The sequence below is a fragment of the Elephas maximus genome, chromosome 1 (genome assembly GCF_024166365.1).
Source record: "Elephas maximus indicus isolate mEleMax1 chromosome 1, mEleMax1 primary haplotype, whole genome shotgun sequence".
NCBI classification, from domain to species: Eukaryota; Metazoa; Chordata; class Mammalia; order Proboscidea; family Elephantidae; genus Elephas; species Elephas maximus.
The window spans coordinates 116,844,644-116,860,472 of record NC_064819.1 but is presented as its reverse complement, the minus strand read 5'-3'; the positions used below and the strand labels follow the sequence as shown (position 1 = coordinate 116,860,472).

General features: G+C 37.8%; 1 protein-coding gene across 1 annotated transcript in view; it reads left to right on the top strand.

Moving 5' to 3' along the window:
• PKHD1 (PKHD1 ciliary IPT domain containing fibrocystin/polyductin) overlaps nucleotides 1-15,829 on the top strand; it is a 593,425-nt gene that overhangs the window by 563,882 nt on the left and 13,714 nt on the right. Inside the window, exons 64-66 of the mRNA XM_049894022.1 lie at nucleotides 3,891-3,998; nucleotides 8,447-8,611; nucleotides 14,969-15,091. Of these exons, the coding sequence (XP_049749979.1) occupies nucleotides 3,891-3,998; nucleotides 8,447-8,611; nucleotides 14,969-15,091 (396 nt within the window). The remainder of the gene's footprint in view (nucleotides 1-3,890; nucleotides 3,999-8,446; nucleotides 8,612-14,968; nucleotides 15,092-15,829) is intronic.

Below are 15,829 nucleotides of genomic sequence, written 5' to 3'. Positions count from 1 at the left end.
AAAGAAGTCTTTTATAGTAGATTTGCCCAAGGCAGTAAGTCTTTTGATTTCTTGACTGCTGCTTCTATGGGGATTGATTGTCATTCCAACTAAAATAAATCCTTGACAATTTCCATATTTTCTCCATTTATCATGATATTACTTATTGGCCTAGTTGTGAGGATTTTTGTTGTCTTTATGTTGAGGTGTAACCCATACTGAAGGCTGTAATCTTTCTTCATCACTAAGTGCTTCAAGTCCTCTTCACTTCCCGCAAGCAAGGGTGTGTCATAATTGTGGTATTGGCAAAGAATATTGACTATACCATGGATTGCCAGAAGAACAAACAAATATGTTTTAGAAGAAGTACAGCCAGAATGCTCCCTAGAAACAAGGATGGTGAGACTTTGTCTCCCAGGCTTTGAACATGTTATTAAAAGGGACCAGTCCCTGAAGAAGGACATCATACTAGGTAAAGCAGAGGGTCAGTGAAAAAGAAAGAGACCCTCAGTGAGATGGATTGACACAGTGGCTGCAACAATGGGCTCAAACATAGCAATGATTGTGATGATGGCACAGGACCGGGCAGCATTTTGTTCTGTTGTACATAAGGTCACTATGAATTGGAACTGATTCAACAGCATCTAACAGCAACAACAACATACCTTACTCACACTCCATACCCTTACCCCTACTCTGTAATTTACTCATACACAGTATCTCATTCATACTCTATGCCTTACCCGTATTTCATATCTTACTTATACTCCATCCACTTGCCCACATTCTGTGTCTTACTCATACTCCATACCTTACCCGTACTTTACCATATTCCATACTTACCCATACCCACCACCTTACTCATATTCCATGCTTTATTTATACTCTGTATCTTACTTATATATTATACCTTACTCAGACTCCATGCTTTACTTTGCCACATCCTTGACACTTACCCTCTTCCTTCATTATGTTTCTTTTGATTATTCCAAGGATGTGATCATTGACCAGCTTAGAATCATATTGTGGCGATGCAAAATGAATGCAACATGAAAAATTTTTGTTATTTTGTTCTACTGATGCCAAGTTCCATTTGGGCCAGCTGACCCACCTGGATCAATATTGTCACCATTGTCCCCCTTGGGAATATTCAGTGGGAAAGTGTGAGGGAAGAACTGAGGGTGTCTTCTAAACACACAATTTTTCGTGTCATGAAGTAGGGAGGAAATCATGTGTAGTTTTTTGCCCACAATACCAAAACACCCTATTTCATCTGATTGAAAGCTTCTCTTGCAGCTCTCACAAAAAACTTCTCCTTAACTCCAGAAAGAATGGCATGAAAACCATTTGAGATGGATTATCTAACTTACTCTAAGTGTTTCCTGGAGAAAAACAAAATCCAACAATAAAACCATCCACCCCCATGGAATATCTTTTTCAATATATTTCAACTTTTACTATTTGTCTAGCCTAAATCCTTTATGCTGCAATTTAACTTCATGTTCCTTTGTGTTAGTAGATACCCTTCAGTGGAAAGAAGATGCTGTAAACTATCACCAAAAAAATGGATTTAAATACTCAAAGACAATTATTTAAAGGTGTCCCAGACATTTGGTATTTATAGTTTCTAGTTGTAGAAACATAAGTTCTTAATATTTTTTAAAAAATAAAATGCTAACATTAGCAATGTAACAGTTTGCTAGTATGTATAGCTCGGGGTGGCAGGATGGGTAGTTGGGGAGAGTATTTGGGATGAAAGGTATTTTAGGAACCATATACAATGTAGAAACCTATTCAGGTAGTGTTTCCTGGGAGATGTATAATCAATTTCAATCTTTCTTCAAGCTCAACACCCCACCTCATTCCAAATTCCCCCAGCCAGTACACTGCTTATACCAGCTTGATCAGGGAGCCTGTCAATGGCATTTGTATATTTTATAATTGCTCTTCAAAAAAAAAAAAAAAATTTTTTTTTTTTCTTTCAGGGATATGATGAACCCTGGAGTAATGTACTGTACTTGGCAAAAACTGCCTCAGCTTTTGGGCACATATGCTTCAAATCTGAGAATATCATAGATATATGTGGGAATCTTTGTAGAGATCTCTGAGGCAAGCTGGTATTTAACACAAAAGCAAACCAATTTCGAGCTAAAGCACTTTCCATTAGGCAGTTTGGCGGCTGTTCTACGAGGCAGGCTCACGGTGCTCATTGGACACATTTCGATTAAATGCTGCTTTGTATTCTTCCAAAGATGGGAACAGTAAGGACATTTGTCAAAGGAAAAACTGCAGCAAACGATTTCATGGTGAACATCTGTACTCTGTGGTTCATTGTTTGCAAGAGTTTATTGACCATAATTTTGATGCATATAGGTTTTAAAGAGTATAAACTGCATTTATCTTGAGCGCCTATCATTTATTTGAGTCTTTGCTTATTTATTTCCATTTTTTTTCTGGGCATTTATTTATTTTGGGACTCTAAGGAGATGAAGGAAAAGATGTTTCTGAAAAAGGAAGTTTTAGCTCTGCAAAATTGATGAGGAAAGACAATGTTTTCACAAAAAGGATTGAGCAATTGAATTGAAAAATGTAACACTAAGCATATTATATCTTTATGACACCTTTCAGCTTTAGAGATCTCAAACCAATTTATAAACTTTAAGACCACTCTTCAAACTCTTTGCCCACCATACCAATCATAGTGACATTTCCAGAGTAAAAGCAGCAGCTGCTAATTAGCAAAGTCATTTGGGGGCAGTGGAGTCAGAGATTAATTAATGACATTGTGAATATGATGCTGAATTAAGTTGCTTTCTTTCATATTATGAATGGATGATCTACTGTTTGGAGATGTGAGCTTTCTTTTTTTGCATTTTATAGGGAGATGCAAAAGGCCGGTCTATCCAAGTTGCTGAATCAGGGTAGCCTTATCAGTTATGATTAGGTAATTGATGTGGTCCTGATCCATTGGCCTAACTCTGCTACCACGTAAGCTACAAAAACAAAATACAGAAAAAGTGTTCCTGTTAAGTCAATTCCGACTCGTGGCAAACCCATGTATTACAGACTAGAATTGCCCCAAAGAGTTTTCTTGGCCATAATCTTTACAGAAAAATGTGACCTCCAGGCCTTTCTTCCACAGCTCTGCTGGGTAGGTTCAAACCGCTAACCTTTAGGTTAGTAGTCCAAACCTTTTGTACCACTCAGGGATTTACATAAACTACACAAAAACAAACAAACAAACAAAAAAAACAAACCCATTGCCGTCAAGTGAATTCTGATTCATAGCAACCCTATAGGACAGAGTAGAACTGTCCCGTAGAGTTTCCAAGGAACAACTGTGGATTTGAACTTCTGACCTTTTAGTTAGCAGCCAATCTCTTAACCACTTTGCCATATAAGCTACAGATCCCTTAAATAGACCAGAGGTAGACCCTAGGAACTGACCACCTAGAAATATAATAGAATTTTTGTCTTGATTAACATTTAATAATAAAATAGTCAATATATAATAGTGATTAAGAATGCCAACTTTGTAATACAGCAGATTTGAGATGTAAACTCAGCACCAAGTAATTTAATCTTTCATGAGCTTGTTTCCTAATCTCTAGAATATGGCTAATATCATATTTTATAGAGTTGTTGTATAGCTTATATATTATGTTGTATATAAGAAAAGCATGGTGTCGTACATAGTAAGCTTTCAATATATGTCAGCAGTTGTTATATTTTCTCTTGGATTATTTGATTCAAAGACTCGTCTAAGAAAAGCTGGATGGATTAGATAAAAAGCTTTATTAATTTATTTTTATTTTACTTTACCTTCCAACCACCTCTCTGCAGAGAAGATTGAAGAAATTGCTCTTGAATAATTAACATTTACTTTATTTGATTCCTTTTTGTGTTTGTAGGGTGTACACAGGCAGAAACTCAAGATGGTTATGTGAGCTTCTCCAATTTGGCTATCTTGATCACTGGATCAAACTGGCATTTTATTTTTACTGTCACTTCCCCACCAGGTAATTTCAGCACAGTGTGTTACTTTATTATCTGTTTCTCTTGAAAATGTAAAATGTGTTGTCGATAGAAACTTCTTAATTGCACTTTTGATTTTGAACTGGGCTTGGTGATCACACTCACTACACAACTGTTTCCTTCTAGTTTCTGCTTCAAACTTGTAGAATGGACATACTGATGAATTGTCTCGTTATGTTTTTCTTTGTGTTTTTTCTAAATTATTTTTCATAATTTCTAAGACCAATTCTATGAGATGACGCTCTGTCAGAATGAGATTTACAACAGTTTAAATTTAGAAGAAAGTAGATGGAGAATAAAAAGAAATGCAAAACAGTAAGAGCCATGCACTTCTGTGACCCCTTACAGACGTCATGTTGAGTATCAGTGCAGACCCTGAGAGTAACTCTTTGTTTCCAAGTATATCAATTTCCAGTGCCAGGGTTGTTTAGGAAAGTGACTCTCATTCACATGTTTTGGCCAATCAATGATATTTATTTCTAACAGGCTCCAAAACAATGAAAGTGACAAGCAATGATTCGTGCTATTTTTGCTTTTGGTTTTATATATTTTTGTTTCATTCATCCATGAATCAAGCAGAGAACCTGCAATCATTTTCACTATTTTTTTCCTCTCCCCAATATCTTAGAGAAAGGACCAAAACATTATTCTTGTTTTTGAAATATAAAAATTGAGGAAGAGAAATTAAATAAATCTGACCTAGTGTGTATTTTGCGTATCTTTATTGTCACTTTACATCATAGACTAACAATGCTCTCTTTACCACTGGTAATACAGTCATTAGTTCCTTAAAATCTAATCAGATTAGATGACCAAGCCCAGAAAACCCAGAACCAATTCAGAAAACTCATCCTTAAGATTCTGTTCCCGTTGAGCCAACCTAGGTATCAAAATCTGTATTAGTGTCCTGTGGCTGCCATTATACATTGCCACAAGCTGGTGGCTTAAAACAATAAACATTTGTTCTCTCACAGTTCCACAGACCAGAAACCCAAATCCAGCAGGGCCATGTTCCTTCTCAGGTTATAGGGGAGAATCCTTTCTTTGCCTCTTTCAACTTCTGATGGTTGCCAGATTTCTTGATTTGTGGCCATACCGCTCCAATCTCTGTGTCCACTTTCTCGTCACCACCTGCATCTTTTCTTCTGTCTCTTAAAAGAATGTATGTCATTGGATTTAGGACCTGCACAGGTAATCCGGGATGATCTCATCTCAAGATCCTTAATTACATCTGCAAAAACCCTTTTTTCAAATAAGGTAATATTCACAGGTTTCAGAGATTTGAAAGTGAATTGATCTCTTTAGGGGTCACCCTTCAACCCACTACAGGAACCTTCATAAGTCTTTCTTATATGTTGATGAACCCAGCTCATTCATTATTTATTATCCAGCTCATTGTTTTTATTACCCAGCTTCTGAGACACTAACCAGGGGTAAGGGTTTCTGTAAGTGTTCAGTACTGACTTCCTACTTAGCCTCTCCAAGGTCACTGTCATTACCACGATGTAGGCTGTGGTTTTTCTAACCATTTCCAGAAACCCTGGAGTTCTCAGGTCCTTAGGGGCTGCTGGGCTTAGAAGAGCTTTAGAGTGCCGGCGATAGCTCCACCCCCAATCAATCCATAGAAGGCAATCTGCTTGTAGTTGCTGTTTCTTTGCCTACAATACTCTTTCCCTGGCAATTCACATAGCTCACTCACCAATTCCCTCAGGTCTCTCCTCAAACGTCACTTCCCCAGAAGGGCCTTAGGTGGATCGCTCAGTCATCCCCAGTCTCGTCCCTACCTCCAGTCATTCTCTGCGTTTTTATAACATTTTCGTCTTCTTTTTGGCACCTGTCACTACCTGGAGTTATAACCAGTTGCCGTGGAGTTAACTCTGACCCATAGTGACCTATGTGTGTCGTAGTAAAACTGTGCTCCCTAGGGTTTTCAATGATGTTTTTTGGGGCCAGACCTTTCTTCCGAGGTGTGTTTGTGTTTAGTCCGGTGGAATAGCCTCAGGGTGTAGAAGAGCTTAGTGCATCAAGAACAGAAATAAATATTTGCTTATAAATTAATATATTGAGATTATGTTTAAGATGGCATTTAAAAAAAATGTTCTGTTCCTAAAAATGTTTGAAAGCCAATGCTATCCACCCTAAAAAAAAAAAAAAAGCATAGGTTGTTTCTCTGGGCTATAAACTGGTCTCCCCTACTTCAGCCTCTCTGCACACCTGTGTGGCCTACTCTTCTGTATTCCACGTGGCTGAGGTCACTTCCCAGCTCAGAAATCTACCTTCTATGACACACCTCACTGCCTATAGACTATTGTCAGGGGTCTTTTGCCTGACGTTTAATGCCCACCAAAATTGGTCTCAAATGTTTGCCACCAGTAATTCCAGTGATTTCTCAGCATTGATTTTCTAAATATGAACTGATATTTTCTCTTTTCCATCTTTATTTATGGCATATGCTCAGCCTTCAAAGCCCTGTGCAGATACTTGCTCCTCTAGGATGCTTTCCCTGATCCCACCAATGGAAAATAACCGTCCAAAGCAGTGGATTTACATTATCATGCTGGATGTGACACATTCTGATTTGTAACCTATCTACCTTGTAAACAGTTGCTGAACAATCATTGGAAAATGAATAAAGGAATGAGGGCATATCACTTTTACTTCTCTGAAGTTCTAGTAAAGCTGATTCCCTTGTCTCTGGGCTGGATTTAGCTTATTTAGATGCTCATGGGAAGCAACTAATTGATAACAAACAAGCCAAATGTGGCTCAAGTGTAAGATGTATGCTCGAGAGAATCATATCTAGCTAATTTTCTTATGGTGGCTCTGGGGCTGGGTCAGCCAGAAGTGAAGTGATTGAAGATCTGACTGTAGCTTCGAACCAAACTCTGTGATTCAGCCCAAGAAAAGCACAGCAAATAAAATACGGTGTTTACTTGACTACAGAAAATAAAAACTCTGTTTTTGCCTGAGTTATTCAGCTCGAAGCAGAGGTCTGGGGTTTGTTTGTTCATTTATTTGTTTGTTTTGAATGAAGTACTTCAGAAATTCTAGCTGTCACTAACCCATGTTTATGGGGAAGTTTTTTTTTTTTTTTAACTTTTAGTTTTTTTATTGAGGCATAATTGATGTATGATAAACTACAAGTATTTAAAGCATACCATTTGATAAATTTTGATGATTGTATACTCCCATAATTAAGATAATGAACATATCCATCATTCCTAAAATTACACGCACTTTGAAATTTTGATTTTCTAAATTAATGTATAGTAAAATCAACCATTTTTGTTATACAGTTTTACGAATTTTAACACATGTATACATTTATGTAACCACAACCACAGTCAGAATACAGAACATTTCTGTCACCCCCAAAATTCTCCTTATGATGTATTCCTTCGTAGTCACATCCTCCTCCTCCCCGCTGCTAGCCCCGGGCAACCACGGGTCTGTTCTCCATCACTATAGTTTTGTCTTCTCAAAAATGCCATATAAATGGAATCATATGATATATACTCTTTTGAGACTGACTTCTTGGCATAATGCCTTTGAGAGTCATTCAATTTTTTGTGGGTTATTAATAGTTTCTGTTTGTTTGCTTGCTTTGGCTAAGCAGTATTCCATTGTCTGGATAAACCACAATTTGTCTATCCATTGCCCTGTTGAAAGGCATGCATATTGTTTTTGAGTTTTTGTTGATTATGAAAAGAGCTGCTATATACATTTGTATATAGATTTTTGTATGTTAGGCAAATTTTCTTTTTAGGTTATTTTATGTGTTGCTTCCCGAGTAATAATGGGGTGGGAACCAAGGTATTTAGTCTACAAAAAGAAAGCAGTTTCACATGAATTTTTAGAGACATGCACTTTCTAAACAGAAAGTCCCCCATCTTGCCTCTATCACCCATAGCCAAAGCAATTCTCTACTCCCAGTTTCCTGGATAACAAAATCCTCTTGGATATTGGGAATTTTCTTGCCTCTATAGTAGGAGTCTTGCATCCCTGTTTTGATGTGTGTCTTAGTTAGCTAGTGCTGCTATAACAGAAATACCACAAGTGGATGGCTTTAACAAAGAAAAAGTCATTCTTTCACAGTTTAGGAAACTAGAAGTCTAAATTCAGGGTGCCAGCTCCAGGGGAAGTCTTTCGCTCTCTGTGGGCTCTGCGGGAAGATCCTTGGAACTTCCTGAAAACTTGTTAGAAATGCAAATTCTCAGCAGGGGTTCGAACCAGAATGAACCAGTTCGAAGCATTGATTACAGCCTAGGAAACCCTATGGGGCAGTTCTACTTTGTCATGTAGGGTTGCTATGAGTCAGAATCAACTTGACAGCACAGAACAACAATTCTAAACCTATCTTTTTGCCATATTTTTAATTATATTAGAATATTATTAATATAATACTATTGGAGCTTTTTTTTTTTTTTTTCAGGAGTCAATTTTACAGCTCGGTCCAGATCATTTGCTGTCTTGCCTGGGGCTGGGCCCGAGAGGTCGGCTGTCATCCTGGCTGCTTCCCTGTGCTCAGCGGTCTCATGGCTGGCTCTGTGCTGTCTGGTGTGCTGTTGGTTTAAGAAAAGTAAAAGCAAAAGCAGAAGTACATGGTTTTGTTTTATTTATATTTTCAATGAAAACATCTGAAAAAAGTCTATCTTGTATAATAAATTGATGATCCTTTTTCTTCCACAGAAAGAAATTTCTATGACTCTTTGCAACATACAAACCACATAGAGTCAAATTTTTCAACTCCTATAGTAGAGAAAAGGCTTACCTAATTTAAAATAAAAATAGCAATAATAATGAAAATTTATATTTATTGTAGAGGGTCAACGAAAGAGAGGAAGACCCTCAACAAGACAAATTGACACAGTGGCTACTCAAGATGGGCTCAAGCATAGCAATGACTGTAAGGATGGCTCAGGACCAAGCAGTGTTTCATTCTTTTGTACATAGGGTTGCTATGAGTCGGAACCAACTCAACAGCACCTAACAACGACAACAACGTATTTATTTAATGCTTACTGTGGGCCAGGCTCTAAGTACGTTAGATACATGAATTTATTTAAGTCTCATAACAAACTATGAGCTAACTATGAGGTAAAATGAGGTGGAGGAAGGTATGCCTCTGTTATGAGTGTGGAAAAGATAGGCACAGAAATGTTAAGTAACTTATCCAAGGTCACACAGCCATGAAGAAGCCAGACAGTTTGGCCCTGGACCCTACTTTATCAAACACTATGCTCCACTAGCCCAGTGGACCCTCCACAAGGTAAGTTAAAGAACCAGGGGAAATGTCCTCTTCTACTTCAGGGAATGCTTGGTGGTGTTTCTCTAGGAACATAGAAATTCAGTATGTTCTTGAACATTTTCTCAGAAGCAGAAGATCATCTTTTAGGCTGGAGACATGACGAGTTATTGAGGAAAAGCCTTCTTCATATCACTGTACTGTGATCTTAGAGTGGAGGAGAGAAAGAAGGAGATCCAGCACTGGCAGATTCCCTACTCTACCCACTCTCACACACCAGACTATCAAGTTAGTGGAAGAAACCCTTATGACATTAGGAGACCAAAGTTATAAGCAAGAGTGAGTATAAAAGGCGCTAAATGAGGAGAGGCAAAAAAGAAAAAGCCAAAATAAAGAAAGGAAAGGGGAAGTAGTATAATGCCACTAATACTCTTCCCATGTCACCTCTGGTGCTGGGTCTCACTGTGTCAACCTTGGAAATAGACTAACTTCATTGTTTCATGATCTAGTTGACACCTCTATGGAAGAAATGGTGTGAATTTAATATAATCTGCAATTAATAGGAAGCTTTTAAATTTATTATTTTCAAGTAAGGAGCCTGCTGCCAGTAGCCTGCTGCCCTACACCATCATATGGTCAACAATGCCAGACACAATAACATCTTCTAGTCACGTAAAGATTAGAAGGAAAAGTTCACTTTCGTGACTAGTTTTCGGCATTGGAACGTATTTCCAAAGGACAGAAAATTTTGTCTCAGGCTGAGAGTACAAGCTACCTACTTACCTTAAAAATATAAACCTACATACTTAATTTTAAAAGGTTTTGATTTTCCTCTTAAATAATAAAGCTATTAAATGACTCACAGAAAAGAAAAAAAAAAAAAAACCCTTATCATGATTGGCAGGTAAAGTTTTTGGATGTGTTTTTGTTTTCTGTTGTGGTTGCATTTGCGTTTTCAAACTCCTGCTTCCTCAAAATGCAACATCATGAATTCCAGCTTTTCATTCTGTGTAACATTTTGAACTTTTTCGAATGCTTTCAAAGGCTACCTTCACTGAGTATCTTCTGTAGAAATTTTCTACTATGAAGTATACATCTAAATCAAACAAGTAGGAAATTAAACGGTACCATCTTTATCATCGCCATCATAAAATAATTTTTTTGCTAAAGTAGACTAGCAGAAGAAACATAGGGCCAGGACTTGTATATTAGAGAACCACTGTTTAAATTCAGCTTTTCTTCTTGGTGCTGGATGATTGTGGACAAGTCATTTAACCTAGTCTAGCTTCAATTTCCTCATCTGTAAAATGATGAGTAATCTCTGCAAAATCGTGTTCTACAATTTCATTATTTTAAACAGGTATTAAGTTTATGTCATGTAATGAGCACTTGCTAGATCCAAGAGCATCCGGGTGATGAATTTGCCTTGTTTATTAGCCCAGCAGTACCTTAAATAATTTCTCTTAAGCCTGCTATCCCATTGCCGTTGAGTAGATTCCAACTAATAGTGGCCCTATAGGACAGAGTAGAACTGCTCCATAGGGTTTCCAAAGCTGTAAATCTTTATGGAAGCAGACTGCCATGCCACATTTTTCTTCCAAGAAGTAGCTGGTGGGTTTGAACCACTAACCTTTAGGTTAGCAGCCAAGCGCTTAACCACTGCACCACTAGGGCACCACCAGGGTTCCTAAGCCTACTATCCAAAACCCAAACCCTTGGCCATCAAGTTGATTCCAACTCATAGCAACCCCATAGGGTTTCCAAGGCCCTAAGTTTCTATGGAAGCAGACTGCCACATCTTTCTCCCGTGGAGCTGCTGGTGGCTTCAAACCATCGACTTTTTGGTTAGCAGTCAGTGGCTTTAACCAGGGCACCACCAGTGCTCTACCAGAGCTCCTAAGCCTACTATACCAAACCCAAACCCATTGCCGTTGAGTCGATTCCAACTCATAGCTTCCCTACAGGACACAGGAGAACTGTCCTATAGGGTTATCCAAAGAGTGGCTGGTGGATTTGAACTGCTGACCTTTTGGTTAGCAGCTGAGCTCTTAACCACTGTGCCACCAGGGTTCCAAACCTACTATAAACCAAAACCAAACCCAGTGCCGTCGAGCTGACTCAGACTCATAGCGATCCTATAGGACAGAATAGAACTGCCCCACAGTTTCCAAGGAGCGCCTAGCAGATTTGAACTGCCGACGCTTTGGTTAGTAGCCGTAGCACTTAACCACTATGCCGCCAGTGTTTCCGGACCTATTATAGGTTCTAATAAAGGTATCAAGGTCCTTAATTAACACTGACTCCCATTAGGCATGTCACCTTGCTAGGCTTCAGGGTATGCACAAGAGTTTGGGACAAGCAGATCTGGAAATTCCATTGTAGTTCCGGCATTCAGGAATCTGTGGCCACAGAGGATGCAGGCTCTGGAAAGGATGCTACTTCTCTTATGCTTTGTCAGGCAAACTTGTGTTTTGTCTCCTCTGTTTCTGCTGTGGAAAATATTGGGTTGGTTCCTTGCTCCCTTGTGCTTCCTTCCCTGTGCTTGAATGCTATGTAATACTGGGGGAAGTGAAGCTCCACCTAAACCAAAAGAAACCAAGCCAGTTGTCTTGAGTTAGTTCTGACTTAGGGCAAGCCCATGTGTGCCAAAGTAGAACTGCGCTCCAGCCTCCTGGTTAGCAGCCAACCATGTTTGTATCACCCAGGGACTCCTCCACCGAGACACACGCTCTTTATTTTTAACCGAGCTTTAGCTTGAAATCCTCCCCTCTCTCCCTGTCCTAGTGATCTGGGCCGTAGAACCTACAGGGAAACCTGAAGGTTCCTTTCACCTTTTTCAAAAAGAATAGGATCTCATCCTGGTTCTGCTCTGTTGCCAGTGGTTTGTTGAACTGCAGTTTTTTGTTTTTTATCTAAAATTTTATCTACATTTTTTGTTTGTTTTGTAGTGCTTTCTGCTTTGTAAACAGACTTTTCATAATTTTTTGGCTCATGTGACCCCCTGAAGGAGATGATTTAATTCTCATTCTCATTTTCCAAATAAACCTACTAGCCATACAGGGAACTCCCCCTAAGCTCTTGTACCTCCATCTCTTCCCTTTTGTTCCACTAGCCCTAAAGGTGGAAGCTTCTTCCCACAGTTACTAATAAGTTGATTACCTCAGTCCCCTCTTTTTGCTCTTTCAGCCTTTGCTATCTACGGACACAGTTCCCTGCATTAAATTTCCATGTTTTCCGGACGGACACAGAATCTTAACTATGTTTTAAAAAATAAGTAGTAAAGAAATTTGAAGAAATTTATGGAAAAAAAAAGCACAGTAGTCAATTTATTTTCTTCTTTATGTATTCCTGTATTTTTCAAATGTCTAAAATCAGCACGTATTACTTTAGAGTCACAAAAGTTTATCATCTCCCCATCTCCCCGAATCCCTCAACTTTTTAACATTCTGGTAGTGTTAACCTGTAGACAGGTGGCACCTGTGAAAAAGCAGTCATTTCCCGTCCTTCTGAAATTATAATCTCCAAGAGGGCAAGATCTGCCTCTCATTTATTGGTAGTCGTAATAGTTCTTTAAAATAGTAAATTTAGTTTGAAATCTTAGTGTTTTTACACCCGTTTTTAGTGTTTCTTTTTTAACTTGAAAATTTAAAGTTCTCAGAAATATTGGAGCCTAATTTTTAATAATCTCACTAGCCATAGGCCAGCTTCATAACTGATGATCAGAGCAGTGAGCCTCAGCCCTTTTTCCTTAGAACAATCGCAAAACAAATGTAAAGGCCCTAAAACATCACCCTCTCAATTTGCAAATGAAAAATACAGAACTCAGAAATATTCCATGTACTGCCTCAGGACAAAACACGAGTTAGTGGTAGACTGGAGCTGGGAAACACACTTCTTGAATTTTAGTCTCTGCTGCTTCAAAATCTTCCAAATCGAGGTAAAAGCTTTTTCAGCCTCCAAGGGGTACAGACAGATGGAAACACTTTCACAGCTAAGTAGTGAGTTCCTTTCTGTCCCCGCCCTTATTGAAGATGATCCCTGATTCACCTATACTTTCTATGTCTGCAGTTTTCAAACTTTTTTCTCAGGTCCTCTTTACACTCTTCGTAATTAATCAGAACCCCAAAGAGCTTTTGTCTTCTATCAAGCAATATTTTCAAATCAGAAATTAAAACAGAAATTTTAAAGACATTCATTTACTTTAAAATAACAACACATTCATTACACGTTAACATAATTAATGTATTTTTATTTTGAAAACTATTTTCAAAAAAAATTAGTGAAAAGTGTAGCTTTTCTACAAATTTATTTGTAAAAGGTTTTTAATGTCTGCCTTAATAGAAGTCAGCTGGATTCTCTTAGCAGCTTGTACACCCCATCTGTTGAAATATGTTGTTTTGGTTGAATTATACGAAGAAAAAAGAAGCCCTGGTGGCGCAGTGGTTAAGCACTCGGTGGCTAACTGAAAGGTCAGCAGTTCCAACCCACCAGCCACTCCATGGGAGAAATCTGTAAAGATTACAGCCTTGGAAACCCTATGGGGCAGTGAGTTGAAATTGACAGGACAGCAGTGGGTTTCGTTTTTATATGAAGAAAATTCAGTCTCATACAGATATCAGTTAGAAAAGGGAAGACTGACTATATTAATAGCTTTTACAGATGATTGTGGATATTCTTCTTTGATATTGTATCCAAATATGACAAGAAGTAGTTTCTTAAGGTTAGTTGCCATGTGGAATCTGAAACCATTTCAGTGTACTTTTCATATTCTGTTACCTGAAAATCCATTGGTCTATCTTATACTTTGAATGGCTGTTTTACCCATGGGTGGTTTTGAAACATTATTCTTAGGTCATTTGGAAAATACTGTTTCACTGAGTTATATAGCTCTTCCAAATGCTGACACATTCTATTAAACAATTTAAAAAAATCACTTTTTTGAATATTAACGTGTATCTTTAAGTAATAGGAGTCTAGTTTTGATATTGCTCTATAGTTACGCAAGTTAACAATGGGCAACTGGATGGAAGTACATGAGTACTCCTTTCACATGTCTTTACAACTTATTGGGAATCTATAAATATTGTTCCTGTTGTTAGGTGCCGTTGAGTTGGTTCTGACTCATAGGGACTCTGTGTACAAAGAACACTGCCTAGTCCTGCACCATACTTTTTTATTTTTACAAAATAAAAAAAAAGTTTTAGTTATGTTCTATGCCAACTCTGTTCAATAGAAATATAATGTAAGCCATAAACATAAGCCATGAATATAATATTTTTAGTAGCCATTTAACTAAAAACACAGCACCTCAACATATAATCAGTATAAAAATATGAATTAGCTATTTTACATTATTTTCACTAAGTCTTCAAAATCAGGTGTAAATTTTACACTTAAAGCCCATTTCAATTTGCACTGGCCACATTTCAAGTGTTCATTAGCCACATGTGGTGGCTACCATATTGGACAGCACAGTTTCATATCTTAAGGTTGGTGGTAGGTATACGGAATTTTATTTCTTATTTTTTAAGCTGTAAATATATGTATTCAATTGCATGTACGGCAGTGAGGTATTGCATGTATATCACAATCATTTTCGGGGAGGTAATAAGGGAAACGCCTTAACATTTAGGGCCCACTTACAAATAAAAAAAAACTTTTTCTCTAAAAAACAAACAAAAAGCTGCTTTATTTTTTTCATTGATACAGAAACAAAAACTGAAGAGATTTCTGAATACCAGACTAACGATCAAAGGAACCATATTCACGTCTCATCCAAACATCAGGCATCACAAGTAGAGACTGAACAAGAAGGCTCTGTGATGGGAGAAGGTAAATTTGGGCAGTGGGGATGATTCCTACAAGAGACACTCATAGTGGGTAAGCCATAGCCTCCTTCTACCCCAACTGTCAGTTTCTGAAGAAATTCAGTTTACAATCCCTTCTTTATTCTTTGTCACTTCTTTTCAAGGAAATTATACCCCAGCACAGAAATATGCAAACCGAGCTGATTCACTCAGTTATTAGCAATTAGTCAAGGTGACATTTGTATTTTTTTTCCCCTGGTAGAAGATTATTGGTTTAGCATTTGAGTTTTTTGCACAGAGAAAGGGAAAACTAGAATATAGGCATATAATCTTTCCTTTAGCTATGGCAAAGCTGCCAGTTTGGCAACATTATTAAATTTGGGAGAGAACAAGCTATAGTTGCTAAATACCAGCTCTGAAAATTAAATTGAATATAGGACCCTAAAGAAAGGAGTTGGCTTTGTTAAGCCCTGCTTTGTTGTTTAGGGGTATTTTTAGCAGAATGTATTATTTGCCTACTTTGTGCATTGTACCAGATGATCATAGTTGTTCTGTTGCTAAATTGCTGTTACAATTGGTGCCAAACAGAAAAAAGATAAGCATTTACCTCATACCAATGCTTTGTCCTTGACCTACTCATGACACAGAAAATAGGAGGCCAGTGTATCTGAATACCAGATGACATATGAAAAATATTCACATAATTTCCATGGGTCCAAAACATATGCTGTTAATAGAAGAATGTTCCTATTTTTTTCTAAGT